The sequence below is a fragment of the Episyrphus balteatus genome, chromosome 2 (assembly GCF_945859705.1).
Source record: "Episyrphus balteatus chromosome 2, idEpiBalt1.1, whole genome shotgun sequence".
In the NCBI taxonomy this organism is placed as follows: Eukaryota; Metazoa; Arthropoda; class Insecta; order Diptera; family Syrphidae; genus Episyrphus; species Episyrphus balteatus.
The window spans coordinates 70592700-70608295 of record NC_079135.1 but is presented as its reverse complement, the minus strand read 5'-3'; the positions used below and the strand labels follow the sequence as shown (position 1 = coordinate 70608295).

General features: G+C 31.8%; 1 protein-coding gene across 5 annotated transcripts in view; it reads right to left on the bottom strand.

Moving 5' to 3' along the window:
- Window positions 1-6672: 6672 nt before the first annotated feature.
- LOC129911548 (uncharacterized) overlaps window positions 6673-15596 on the bottom strand; it is a 107061-nt gene continuing 98137 nt past the window's right edge. For 4 of the 5 annotated variants that reach the window (XM_055989378.1, XM_055989380.1, XM_055989381.1 and 1 more), the window contains exons 7-9: window positions 12337-12882; window positions 11749-12276; window positions 6674-7699 (exon numbers count right to left, since the gene is read on the bottom strand). In XM_055989378.1, the coding sequence (XP_055845353.1) occupies window positions 7292-7699; window positions 11749-12276; window positions 12337-12882 (1482 nt within the window). In that variant the 3' untranslated portion in view covers window positions 6674-7291. Of the gene's footprint in view, window positions 7700-11748; window positions 12277-12336; window positions 12883-15596 lie in introns of all 5 variants that reach the window. The other variant, XM_055989377.1, reaches the window with a different exon arrangement.

Below are 15596 nucleotides of genomic sequence, written 5' to 3'. Positions count from 1 at the left end.
TCTAATAAAAAACTTAGTAGCTTATTTTCTTTTGGGTACAACCGTATGATGGTAACAAATTAAAATTCTATGTCTATTCCTGGTTTAGAAAATATAAGTTTAAGCCAGATATTTTTCAGCCTTCCCTCTGCCAGACGCCCTTAAAAGTTTCCCAAACAGGTTTTTCCATAGAAAAAACACCTAGTTTCTGTTTTTTTCTTATAAAATTGAAATAATATTTTTTTGTTTAGAGTAACCATATGATGGCCAAATATTAACTTTCTCTGCCTTTTCCTGATTTAGAAAATGTAAGTTTAAGCCAGTTTTGTTTCAGCCTACCCTTTGCCAGACCCCCTAAAAGGTATCTCAATAGTACGGGAAAGTTAGATTTTGCTATATGGGGCATGGGGGTCTGGGAAAAAATCCGAAATGCATTTTGTCTTCAGGGATTAAAAGAGCATAAACCCAAAGATCGAAAGAGTCTAAAACCACATTTTGTACAACCGCACCAAGAATCATTTTGTTTGTCCCTATACAAAGAATTGCAATTTTTTGAAGTTTTTTGCCTACAGATCGAAAACGGTCTGTCAAATCGAAAAACCAACATTGTAACAAATGAAGGTAATTAAAAGATCTACAACTTTTACATAGAACAAATTTTTTAAAAAACGCTCAAGTAAAAGAGATATGACTAAAATAAGAAAATCACTTTTTGACGAGTTTAAAAAAAAAACACCCTAACTTTTAAACCAAAGGGATAATCGAAAAATGTTATTTAACATATATTGTAGAAAATTAAATTATTTCAAGTTTGTCATACATTGTTTTTTTTTTGTAGGTTCAAAAATACGCGAGTTATGTGAAAAACTAAAATTTGTATTAAAAAAAAAATGGCGGCCAAATGACTCTTATACTCTGTCCGATAAAAATTGGCAGTACAGGCCTTATGGGAGAGCTTTTTCAAAATCAGTGGGACCTAACGACTGCCAAAAAGCAATTCACGAAAAATATGGCCCTGAAACACACAAGAAAACCACAGACGCGCCATGGCATTGTTGTTGTAATTTCTTTACTAAGCGAAGTACACCCTCCTATGACCGATCTGCCACACGATCTGTGGCCATAAACAAAAAATACCAAGACTGGAAACTTTCGTAGGTCTTTCCCCCCAAAACCCTTTTGTGTACAGCGTTGTCTGTGAATATATGTGAAAGCCACCACGTTGGTAAATGACGTTAACACGCACACATTTATAGATTCACGACATTCACCACACCTCGCAGCTTGTAGGCAAACGTCAGTTGACCGCCGAGTTTCCAGTCTTGGTATTTTTTGTTTATGTCTGTGGCAGAATGAAACTCAATGATAAAACTTTTTTATTAAAAGTATTTACAATACATAAGAGTTACCATTGGTAAACTTCCTTCATATACTACTCCTTTTTCTATTATTTTTCTGAAAGAGCTTTCAGAATTAATGCTTTTTCAAGCTTTTAAAATGAAAAAAAGCATTATGTGCTGTCGTGGTGTTGGTGGCTGTTTGTTTTTTATTTTGTGAATGAATGAAAACAATTAATGTCAACATTTTGACATGCATTTTAACATTTCAACAGGAAAAATAGTTTACCCTTGCTTGGGGTCGGGCTGTGTTTTAAATGAGTGAATTTTTTGTTTTGTTATTTTGGTGTTAAACGAAAAATTAATTTTTTTTTCGTTAAAATGGTAACGCTGGTACCTTTTCGAAACATTTTTTTCGGATAATCGCTGTGTGAGCTTTTTTATGTGATAGACATATCCAGAAGGCGTGAAGCAGAGTGAGATGCAAATGCCCTATCTTCTCTGTACTGCCAATTTTTATCGGACAGAGTATAGTGCGATTGAACAAAATTTGGTTTACGACTCGTGTCTTTATGCCTTTCGAGCCCTGAAGTCAAAATGCATTTCGGATTTTTTCCCAGACCCCCATGCCCCATATAGCAAAATCTAACTTTCCCGTACTATTGAGATACCTTTTAGGGGGTCTGGCAAAGGGTAGGCTGAAACAAAACTGGCTTAAACTTACATTTTCTAAATCAGGAAAAGGCAGAGAAAGTTAATATTTGGCCATCATATGGTTACTCTAAACAAAAAAATATTATTTCAATTTTATAAGAAAAAAACAGAAACTAGGTGTTTTTTCTATGGAAAAACCTGTTTGGGAAACTTTTAAGGGCGTCTGGCAGAGGGAAGGCTGAAAAATATCTGGCTTAAACTTATATTTTCTAAACCAGGAATAGACATAGAATTTTAATTTGTTACCATCATACGGTTGTACCCAAAAGAAAATAAGCTACTAAGTTTTTTATTAGAAAAATGCATTTCAAAATGCTTCAAAGCGGTCTGGCGGGCCGAAAGCTGAAACAAAACTTCTGGTACCCACATTTTTGAAATCAGGGGATTTTTTATGATTTTTTGGTGTATCATTTATTCAGTTAATACCTAGGAAAACGCCAAAAGTTGATTTTTGACTGCATTTTGGATGCGTCTGGCAGAGGGAAGGCTGAAAAATAGCTGGCTAAAAATTATATTTTCTAGACCTGGAATAGACATAGAATATTAATTTTTTACCATCAGACGGTTATACCTAACAGAAAATAAGTAATTAGGTTTTTTATTAGAAAAATGCACTTAAAAATGCTTTAAAGCGGTCTGGCGGGGGGAAAGCTGAAAAAGAAACTTGCGGTACCCACAGATTCGAAATCAGGGGATTTTTTATGATTTTTTGGTGTATCATTTATTCGGTTATACCAAAACGCCAAAAATTGATTTTTTGCTGCACTTTGGATGCGTCTGGCAAGGCAAAGCTGAAAAAGATCAGTGCCAGACTTGTTCCGTTGATATACTGTGGTGCATATCTAGATATGTGCACACTCGAATTTCGGTTATATCAAAACTGCCAAAATATGCTGCCGGCTCTCGGTCTATAAGGTCTGGTCGATTCTTTTGACAAAGAAATTGTAAATTTTTTTTTTAAATCAAAAAATTACTTTAAACAAAGGACTCTTCATCTAAGGAACAAATCAAAAGTTAGCTAAAAGCGACAAAAATTAAATTTGCATGAAATGAGATTATAAGTTTGCTGAAAGATATTTTCAAAAATTAATGAATAAATTTACTTTGGCACAAGTCGACTTCATTTAGCAAATCACCCAAGTTTAAGAGTTTTACATTCATTGAACGAATAACGGGAACACATACTCGTCGTATCATTTGCAGGTATTAAAACATAAAAGCATTTCTAGCTTAAAAAGTTGTTAAGGGACTTTGGCTTTCAATTTTTTTCTATAAGCGATTAGTTAGTCTTTAAGAATGCCGAATTTAAACGATAAACATATGCTAAAGAAATGTCCTTTACCATTCCGAGTAAAATTCTTTGAACATTTGTAGATTTCTAGCAAGAGGCAGAACCTTTTGAAAAACGAACATATCTAAATTCTAACCCGAAACTCTGCCTTGATAGTTAATTGCACTATAGTATAACTGATAACGGTTTGTCGAAAAAAGCAGTTTGCCAACCTTCACTTTTACTTGTTGACTTGTTTAGTTGTAAAAAGAGTGAAGCTGTCAAGCCCCTTTTTGTTTTTTCTACAAAAAAAAAAATCTTTTAAACTGTTCCGGCTACTGGGGCGTATGTGTAACATTTTTTTTTAATATTGAAAAATTTAATCGAAATATTTTTAGAGTTAAACTGATCCGCATGTTCAAATAAGTGGAAAATAAGTGCATTTAAGTAGTCATGTGCGTCCAAAGGGGGGTTAGAAATTTTTCCACTAAGGAATCTCTCCTTGGATCCAAGCGACAGCGGAAGAATCTCGTAGATGAGATCAACGATGGCGTCAAGTAGAATGAAATACTTAGTAGATACCTTATATGGCTACTTCCACACAAAAGCGTTGGCTACCCTAAATAAGTACCTAAGTAAACTAATCTGGTCCACTGTGGCGTATGTGTAACATTTTTTTTTGCTATTGAAAATTTTTTAGACTTTAATCTGATCCGTCCTTTGTGCCATATGTGTGACATTTTCTTAATATGTATTGAAATATCTGTAGAGTTTAAACTGATTAACCCACTGGGGTGTATGTGTAACATTTTTTTTAGTAATGAAAAATTGAATCGAAAGAAAAACAATTTTCTCGGAAGGCCCTTTTTCAGTAGATATCGAAAAATTACTACTAATCCAGTCAAATAAGGATTTAACCTCGGAATGAATGTTAGTAGAAATTTTTTTTGTTCAATATCTTCCTTTTGCCATTCTATAACATAACTCAAAAGTCTAGAAAAATCTCATGTCCGCTTGTCGCGATTTCAAGGTCAAATCGCGAAATGGAGATTTTCAAAATTAGCAAAAATAGGCTATGGTATTATATACACATATGATACATGATTTCAAGGTATTTTTTAATGCTGATTCCAAAAAATCAAGGCAATCTGACGTCTCTGAAAAAAGTTATACCTGTTTTTCATCTTTCAACCCATATTATTATAACAGTTGCTAACTTACTACCGAAAAACCCTTAAAAGTAATGGTAGCGGAATCATATTTTGCATGAGGGTTTTCATATCCATTATCGTTAAGAATCAAAACAATCCAATGCAAAAAAACATTTATATCTATGACAAAATGGTATTTTTTGAGAAAAGGGGAAATTTTGGGATGTGCACTAAAAAACATCCTGGTACAATCTTGGAATTAGTGCTAATAGGCTAATTTTTTTGTTTCTATCTTTGTTTGGATATTCTATAACTTATGTCAAAAATCTAAAAAAATCTCATGAGCGCAAGTTCTTATTTTCCAGGTTAAACTAAGTTAGGTGCAGATTTAAAAAAAATAATAAGAAAATTTTAGATTCTTATATGTATACCAACATAACCCATATCATTTCAAGGTATTTTTTAACGCTGATTCCAACAAAACCCACAAACAAATCAATATGACCACCCCTGAAAAGTAATGTACCTTATTCATGTTGATCTGACACAAATATCTGAAGAGTAGTTTTTCAATTTTTTCAAATCTGCACCTTATCTTCAAACCAAGAAAATTAGGACTTGCGGACATGAGATTTTTTTAGATTTTTGAGGGTAGTTAAAGAATATCCAAACAAAGATTAAAATGAAAAAATTAGCCTATTAGCACTTATTCCTAAGATGAACAAGAATCTTCTTTAGTGCATATCCTAAAATTTGCCCCTCCATCAAAAAATACCATTATTTCGTAGGTATATATATTTTTTGTAGTGGATTGTTTTGATTTTTAATAATGATGGATTCTAAAATCTTCATGCAAAATTTGGTTCATCTACCATAACTTTTAAGGGTTTTTCGGCAGTAAGTTTGCAACTGTTATAATAATATGAGTTGACAGATGAAAAACAGGTATAACTTTTTCCAGAGACGTCAGATTGTCTTGATTTTAGATTTTTTGGAATCAGCATTAAAAAATACCTTGAAATCATGTATCATATGTGTATATAATACCATAGCCTATTTTTGCTAATTTTGAAAATCTCCATTTCGCGATTTGACCTTGAAATCGCGACAAGCGGACATGAGATTTTTCTAGACTTTTGAGATATGTTATAGAATGGTAAAAGGAAGATATTGAGCAAAAAAAATTTCTACTAACATTCATTCCGAGATTTTCCCCTTTTTTCTCCTTATTTTACTGTATTATACGGACACTATTGATTTAAATAAATGGTAAGATACAAACTTCTCATTTGAACTCAGTTCCAAAGCTAAAGCCTATCGACGATTGTTGCCACGATTATTGATATTTTATACAAAATATTATTTTACTAATTTATCTTTAAAAAAAATTCGCTTTTTTGATAAATACCATGAGTTGTTATACTCTAATGTTAATAAGTTTAATGTAACTTCAGCATAAAATTTATCTTTAAAATAAAAAAAGCAAAAAATTTAATCAATCCTTCAAATTCGATTTTTTTTTTCAAATATGTTTTGAAATTGATGTTATAATTCTGAGTATGATATTTTACAAGGGTTTGTTTTGACATTTTGAAAGAAAATTTTAAATTTTCCCTAATGTTTGTCTTTTGAAACAAAAACAAAAAAAAATATTTCATTTAATATCTTAAGCTAGCAAATAACACTTATTGATTTTTTCTAATATATATATATTTGTTATTAATTTCAATTATTATATTAATTTCAGTCAAAAATATTTTTAAACCACGCAATAAAGTTAAACTTTAAACAATTATTAAATTATAAATTTTTAAATAAAATAAATAACAAAAATAAAAAATAATTTTGATTACATCCTGCCTTTTTTTACTATTTTAAGACCACTTCAATTAAATTTATTATAATAATATAATATAATATGATAATTAATAAATATATATTTATATATACTTTTTTTTTGTTTAAATTTGCGTTGTTAAATATTTGCAATATAACATAAGACATCTACAATTCACTCATCATGATTAAAACTAGCGATTAAATTAAGCGTTTATTATTTTTGTTTTTTAATTATAATTTTTTTTTTGTTTATTTTAAATAAATAAAATAATATAATATACTTGCACTACTTTTTTGAATAAAAAATATTCTTCAATTCTTATTGGTTTTTAATTTTTGTTTTGTTTTTATTTTTTACAAAATCTACTTACTTAAGCATCGACAAAAAATATATAAATGTTTGTATGTTTTTTTTTTTTGTAACAATAAATTGTATCAATGGAATCTCATATTGTAATGCACCAACATTGCGTTGTCAAAATCAAACCCGTTATTTTAGTTTTTTTTTTTTTCAAAAGTTATACAAACAAAAAAACTTAATTACTGTTTGGTGTCAAAAAAACTTTTCAATCACCCCACTGTATGCCCTTCTGGTGAGTATGTCAACATGGTCTTCGATTTTAGTTGGATCAACGATAAACATCTTCGATTTAGTGGAATTGACTAAAAGATAAGCATCAAAAAGCTAACAGTGGTGGTGCTATTTAGTGGAATTCTTGGTTTATTGTTCCTTCAAGGACTTTTGTTTGTTTTTTTCTTTAACATTACGATAATCATACCCGTTTTTTTCTTGCATATTTTTTTATTTATTTAATTTTTTTTTAAGTAAGGGTCTTACTAACAACTATTTTTAAGTTCTTATTAAATTTTAACGCTATTCATTTAAAAGTACATAATTTCTGTGTTTTTTTTTGTTTTTTAATTTTTATATAAATTTAAATTTGGTTTTCTCACTTTTGTTTGGGTTAGCTAGATCGTTGGGACGACTAGTCCCCACCGGGTCATACATTCATTGCATAAAACACAGATCCTGGTGGACCTGTAGAGGTAACCGTTGTCTGGTTGCAGTTGGGCATTTGTTGTTGTTGCTGCTGCTGTTGTTGTTGCTGATGTTGTTGTTGTGGCTGTTGGTTTGCTTGGGATGTTGGCGAGATAATACCTTTACAGTCAGTATGTGAAACAGCTGCAGCACCTTCGGGAACACCTCTTTCACTAAAGCCCATAGTGCCATCTTGTGGCATACTATATCTTGGAGCTAGCACACGCTGCTGAGGTTGCTGTTGCGATGGTAAGTGCTGTTGTTGATGCTGAACATATTGTTGAGTAGTATGACCACGTCCAGCAACCACATGCAGTTGCATAGCTGGTAATGCATAACTGATGGGGACCCTTATAGTTTGTTGAGTAACCTAAAATAAAGCACAAAAAGGGGGAGGTTATAATTTAAAAATGGAAAGCAGCTTAACATTTTAATATGGTTAGAAAATTTTGTATTTGATTTTTTTTACCGAATTTTGAAATTGTAGTAATATTGCCGTATAATTTTTTTTTTTTTAATTTGGTCAATAAAAAATGTGTCTAACATTTTTTCACAATAGTGGCTTTGAGGACCATTCTTTCAAAAGTCCTTCATTCAATGTAATTTATTGTTATTTTATAGGAATAAACTTCTGATTGTTTAAAAATGTAGAAAAATATTGTAGCGGTTGCCGTTTTATTTAATTTTTTTATCTTAAAAGTCAATTTTTGAGAGGATTGCTTCTACATCTTAAACCATGGAAAACTGTCTCCCAATCCCATATAAGCTTTTCTTTAAATAACGCTGTTCTGCAGGGAAATCTTCCTTTTAATAAAACTGATTCCGAAGTCAGAATTGTCCTAGGACGTCACGTTTTTTCTTTTTTTGCTGTTTTCGAAGCAATTTTTTTGCATAAGGTAATCTTTTTTTTCTTTCAAATTCGTTTTCAATCTTCTTAATATCTCTTTTCTTCTGCGAGATATCTAAATTTAAGTAAGTTTAGTTTAAGATATGCCGAATCTTACCATAAAGAAACAGATTTTTAAAAATTCATATTTCTTTTGCCCAAGTACAAAAGTATACTTTTCTAACGGATTTTAGTGTGCTGATTTTGAATCCAAATTCAAAAAATTTCGATCAGCTATCGTTTATGAGATATGTATAAAAGTACTTTTTTCAGATTTTCTAAACAAAAACTTGATTTTGTGATTCTTTAATGCGTTTATCTCAAAATCCTGATGTGATTGAATTAGATTAGACTAAGTGTTAAATAATTTATGAAGTTAAAACAAAATTTTTAGGAAAAAAAAATTGTTTTTGTTCATAAAATTCTTAATTTTAACAATACGACAACAGCGGTAATTTTTGACCCTTCAAGGATTATTTTTTTTTTTTATTTTATACAAGCATTTTTGTAGAGCGTTCAATTTTATACAAAAAAATGTTTAAATCCACACCCAGAGAAAAAACGCATAGTAATTTTTAATCCGTTCTACATTGAATCAATGGTGAAAAATATATTCATTAATTTTCTAAGAATCGTCCTATGCTTAAGTTACAGTTTGTCAAATCAATTTTTATAAGTGAGATGGCACAGTGGTAAAGCACAAGCTTGTCAACCCAGGTATAGGAGGTTCGATCCCCAGCGGATGCCAGTTTTACTTTTTTTTTATTTTTTTTTATGTGTGAACAACTTAGATTTAAAGTGTGCTACTTTGATTCAATCATTTTCCACTTTAGGCTAAAAATGTAGTGATTTTCCATTGATTTAAAGTGGTTTCGATTGATTTTACGTTGTTTTTTGGCTCAGTGCAGCCTTTTTGATGAACCTTTAAAAAGTTATAAAATTCCAAACTCAAAAACACAATCTTTCCCATGTTAAATCACATGGGATATTAAGTTCTGTAACTTTTACAGAATTTTTTTTTCGTCATTTCCAACAATATTTTAAACATGAACAAAAAAATATATTTTTTTTTTGAATCAGTCTAATTGTATATAAATATGTACGTATACATATGTATATAAACCAAGTTAAAAAACAATTCAATCGATTTAAACGAAAATTTCTATAGGTACAAAATCTAGCGATCCGTCATTGTAAAATTAATTTTTCAAAAAAGATTAAATACAAATTTAATTAAAAATAAATAGTTAAAATAATTTTAAATAAAACGAACGACTGGGGTCGCATGTACTTGCTCTTGCAGTTTAAACACTTTTATGTTAGTTTACTTGTAGATTTTAAGAGCTGCCTCTATATAAAATTAAAGAAATTTTGTTGAGGAAGAGCCGACATTTAGGAAAAAATTTTGTTAAATGAAAAAAATGTTTTTTTTTTACTTTTTTTTGAAAAAAATAAAAATCCAGTCTTAATGCAATTGATTTGAATATTACGTTTGCAATCGTTAGAGCCATTTTCGAGTTATTTGGTACAATTTGAAAAATTTGTATGGGAGGTACACTTTTCTGACTTTTTTGAGAAAAATTAAAAATGCAGTTTTGTTGCAATTGCTTTAAATATTACGTCTGCAAAGTTTAATCAAAATCGTTAGAGCCGTTTTCGAGTTATTTGGTTTGAATTGAAAAATTTGTATGGGAGGTACACTTTCTAAGCGAGATATATAAAAAAGAACCAACTTTCAGAATTCTATAAAAATCATCTGTACCAAAATTGAAGAAAATCCGTCCACTCGTTTAGGCTGTGTACAGATGGACGTACAACCGCACAGACGCACGGACGGAATTGCGAGACCCACTTTTTTGGAATTCTCCATCATCGTAATGTTGGTTTTGATTAAAACCTCATTTTTTTTTTACACGAAACCAATACTTGCCCTATAGAGCAAGTAAAAATATAAGGGGGTTGTCTATAGCTTTTTAATACGCGCAGTGATGATGCCTGTTAAATCAATGACAAAAATAAATTTTGTAAAAAAAAACAAAAATGTGTTTTTTTCGCAAAATGTTTACTATTTTTAATTTCATGGCTACTCAACAGCTTTGCAAATTCGTTGAAAACGGAACAGTCCATAAATCTTTGTTTAAAACGGAAGAAAAGAAAACAACTTTAAGCTTTAATTTTAAGATCAAGATATTAAGGCGAAAATATTACGTTATGTATGTATGTATCAGCTTAGTCAATACATTTTTTCTGAAATTTATTTGTGTACTTTTTTTACTTGATTTGGAAAAAATGTCCAACTTAACAAAACCATGTGGACCATATAACTTTTGTATTTATTTTATTTAAAAAAAAGCTATATTAAATCAATTTTTTTTATTAAGCTTCAATTTAGTGTTTCAATGAAACTGGTCTTTTTTTTATTTGATATCTCAGGAATCGATAGCGCTAAAAATATGCTTTGAAAACCTAAATAAATTCTCTACAAGTATACCTCCCTTATGACAAAGACACCCTATATACTTATAGACAACTGAACTTGACCCACTATCTGAACCCATCAATGTAGCTTTCCAAAAAAGTATCATTTACCTATTACCGTAAGTGTTGTTGTTTTTTAATAATTTTTTTTTGATTCTTAGTATTTTTTTAAAGAAAATTGCCCCTCCCACCTAAACGGGGGAGATAGACACCCCCTTCTACAGTAAACAATGATTGTAACCCCTTTACAAAAAACCGCTATCAATTCTCCGTTGCTAAATTATCTTACTTTCGCCTCAAATGTTTCTTTTTTACTTTAGTTAAACTGAAAATACGAAAAATAGATAGGTTCAAATGGCCATACTTCGTTTTTTTTTTCAATGAACAAAATTAAAAGACATAACCACAAAAGTAAAAAAACTCAAAAAATCGATTTTTTTTTGTATGTTTCTTTCGACTGTTTTGGTATGGAAATTTTTGTTATAAATTTTTAAAATATATTATTCTGATGGGAAATTTCATTTTCTAAAAAAATTTCAAAATTTTGCTTTAATTTCCACCCTCTCATTTAATAGCATTCCGCAGTTTTATCTTCTTTTATAACCCATTGAACGATTCCAGCCATAAAAAACCCGTGAACGTCTTAGTTCCTTATTGCCCTGTTTTTTTTCGACAAAATCAATAGCCCTAATTGAAAAGTATTGTATATGTCACAAAATTTATGAATTTTATTAATTCTCTCAGAAAAAATTTCAAAATTAATTCGGCGTATTTTCCGAGATGCAAGAAAGATTGATAAATAGAAGTATTGTATTTCGGCGAAAAAATACAAGTTATCCGATGGAATAGAATATCTTTGGGAATTTCTGATAATTTCGGATTATATTTCAGCTCAAAATGTATCATAGAAATTTAATCAAAATATCTACCCGAATCGTGATTTTCAACTATAAGTAAATCTATCTATCAAATACAATTCTTATGTTTATTCAACTATGCGTTTCATTCTCCTTCCTTTTTTTCTATCATCGTCATCTTATTTTTTAAAAGCTTACCTGTTGATATTCTAGAATATTCTGCCTCTGAATCTGAGCAACTTTTGGATCAACACTTGTGGCAGCAAACTGCGAGTAAGTTTCAGCATTGCACGGTATCAGCACCATTGTTTGATGATAGTTTCTTAGCGGTGGCGGTGATTCTGGGCGACGAGTAGGACTTCTAGCATAACGTCCATATTGTTCCATTGTGACACAATTCTGATACATAAGAGTCTCTTCTTGTCCTTGGAATGTTTGTTGGAATACTGTTGGCATTGTGTGGTAGTAGCCTGGATGCATATTTGGATCCATGGGAATACGCTGTTGCTCTGGATCGCCATAGAAACTCCAAGTGCGTTCGGTTTGCTGTTGTGAAATAGCGGTAGCAGCTGGAATCTGTTGCTGCTGCTGCTGTTGTTGTTGTTGTTGTTGCTGTTGCTGCTGCTGCTGTTGTTGGTTCTGTGGCTGGACATTTTGAATCTGCTTATTTATTGAGCTGCTCGAAGCTTGTTTTGGCAATGTATAGGATTTAATAGATGTGTTACTCTAAAACAAATCGAGAATCGACATTAAAAACAATTATGAAAATTATTTAAGTCAACTTACCTGTAAGCTTGGCATAGTTTTGGTAAGCTGATCTTGCATTTGTTGCAAAATCTCATTGGTCGAACTGAACTTTGGCTTGATGCCACGCACAGATGGTCTCTTATTAAAGCCATAGTCATTTTGCTCGTCATCGTCTGAGCTTGCATTGGAGGTTTCGTTGGTATAGCGTTTTTTGATTTTATCAGTGCGATTCGATTCTTGCTGAACAAAGGCAGCTAGCTCATCTTGTTCCTGACCAGGAGTACCGGCAATAACATCAGGAGCAACTTTTCTCATTTCGTCGTTGCACAATATCGGCTCCATGTCACTCATGTTGTATTGAGCAAAATGGGTATTAGCTGGCGAGTGACCTTCGCCAGCTGCCAAGGTGTAATAGGAGGAAAGGTCATCTTTTTGACCAGCAACGCAGGCGGTAAGCGGAGCGAGTGTTGACAAAAATTGTCGCTTTGGTTCTGTTTGGCGTGGTGGAGTTCGATGAATTTGTGTATGCACTACAGGAACTTGAATTCCCATACCCAAATCGGGAGCTGCTGGGCAACGACATTCCTGTACAAAATGTGTTAAAATTATTATAAGTGTGGGAACTAAATATTTTGATAGATTAAAACAGAAAAGAAAAGCTAAAGAAAAAAAGTTATGTTAACTAAAATTGCCAGGAAAATGTTGAAAATATTATTATAAATTTGAAATTCACATAAAAACAGTACATCAATTAGGCGTCATTTCAGGAACGCCAATTTATGGATAAATATGCGAGGTAGAGGAAAAGCTTGCCTAAAAAGGTACGCGGAAGTGGAAGAGGACATCCATCAACTTGGCATGCAAAACTGGAAACAGCTGGTTGGGATAGAGCTGGCAAAAGAAACTTGTTGCTTAGGGTCCAAATAAACAGGCGCTGGTGGCACAAAGTAAGATGGTAAAATGACAACCATTATCATAACAACAATAAACTATGTTATGAGAGTAACATATGGAACACCAAAATCCAGTTGGTATTAACAAAGTTGAATCTATCATCAAACGGTATAAAGTCAAAGTCACAAACTCAAAACCAAGAACTGGTTGTCTGGCTAAGATACGCATTAAAACAACATTCTAGAACATTATCGGCACGAATGCGCAGATCAATCATAGAACAAAAATAATCAAACTGAGTGCAAATCCTGTAAAAGACCAAAGCATTTCATGTCGAGGCCTAATATATTTTTGCATCGAGCTAAAAGTTCCATGCAAACCATTCCTTGCCTGAACTCCAAACCAATTACTAACAATATTTTTCAAAAAAACCAATGAAAGATGAAAATTCCTAGAAACCTGTGGTAACACTAGGAAACTGGCCGACAAGGAAAGATCCAATAAGATCTTACTTTTTAATAAAACCTTCCTTAAGATCCCTTAGAGGCGTCTTAACGGGACATAACTTACTTGGCTACCACAAAAAGAAAATGGGGCTTAATACCGATGATCTATGTATCTGCCGCACTAGAAAAACATTTTTAGGGAACTACTTCTTTAATGAATAAGAAGAAGTATCCCAAATCTCAGGCAATATCCTAATGAACTTTTTCAAGTCCTCCAAATGGCTTGACCAACCATAATATTCAAAGGTTTACACTTTTTCATGAAGTTACAATACCTTAGGGTCACACGGGATCTACATTGATCTAAGTGTGACGGTTACAAAATCAACTGTCAGCCGTGTAACCTAATCTAACCTAACGAGCAAATACGAAGTGCAATAGGTTTTCTGCAACAATTGCTCTCTCAAGCACAGAGGTTCACCGAGGAAATTCGATATCATGTGATTTCTTGAGGGGTTATCCTGGAGCAATTAATGTACAGGGGATGTTTTAAAAAAAAGAAGTCACTCTCTTAAAAATCAGTTAAAGTAAATAATATGGATGTGGAAGTTGTCTAAATAAACTAAAACACACTAAAATAGGGCTCGGACACATGGAAGTAATGATCAAAAATGCTCTAGTTTAGATGGTCTTTCAATCCCAGTCCTCAGGTTGAAGACGATAAGAAAGATCGCACAAAGCGATAGTGGATCTCATTATATCTAGACGACTAAACTGCCGTACTAAGCAAAAAGGGCGCATGAGCCAAAAATCCAAAAATGAGTTAAGGGCATATTTGACATCCTGAAACAATGCTTCATTTATATGTCAACTTAAAACATTGCATTTCCAATTCCAAGTGGCTCAAAATAGTCAATGAAGATAAGCACAACGATATTACTCAGCTGTATTCCTTAATAGAAAAATGCATATGTTTCTAACTGTAAGAATTAAAAAAAAAAAAAAAAAATTACGCATTTGGGAAGCTTGAACACTATATTATTATTGTGTAAACTGAAATATATATATTTCTTTCTACAATCTGCTTAAAATCACTTTTGAAACTGAGCATACATATATGTGCCCATGATTATGAAAGTGGACTAAGTCACTTTTTGCATTGTTTGAAGAAAAACTTACATAATAATTTTCTTATAACGATTTAATTATATTTCTTTTATGAAATCACTAGAGGAGCAATAAAGAATTTTATTTACTGCGATTTCGCTTTCAAATAAACTTTACCCCTTAAATAATAATAATTTTTAGGCTAGATTTGATGCCATTTTTGGGAGTGACTTAGTCCACTTTCATAATTAAGGGCACATATACAAATCTCAACTCTTTCCTTTTTCATTAAAATGCATTTATCTCAAAACTACAAAAATGGATATGCGCCCTTTTTGCTTAACACGGCAGTAAAGCTATCATGCTATTTCTCAGGAATCCTGTATGGCAGCAAAAATATTTCTACACTCACCAAATATCGTTTTAAGGATGCTTGTGTGTCGAAATTGCACAGCTTTGACCTGGCAGCACTCTAAATTTGGAAACTAGGTGTAGGGACCTTCGTTATCGCATTATATTCCCAATCAAAGTAAACCTTTACAAATACCTCGTCAAGACTAGATTTCTTTCTGGCAACGTCAAACCTGGTTTTCGTCTAAACGGAATTACGGAACGACTTTATTTCTCTTGTTTTCTGTAAACCTTCAGTACCAGATCTTTAGGTACTACCAGCCAATATGAAAAAATTATTACCTTAAACTTGATGTTGCCAAATGACAGACAGACGTTCGTCGATGGACGAATTATCTCACCTTTTGCAATAAGGAACCTTCTTAGCTGATAGATTGACACCATCATTAACTATTAAGAGGAAACTGTTTTCGGCTAAAAGAAACAACGAAACAAAATCTT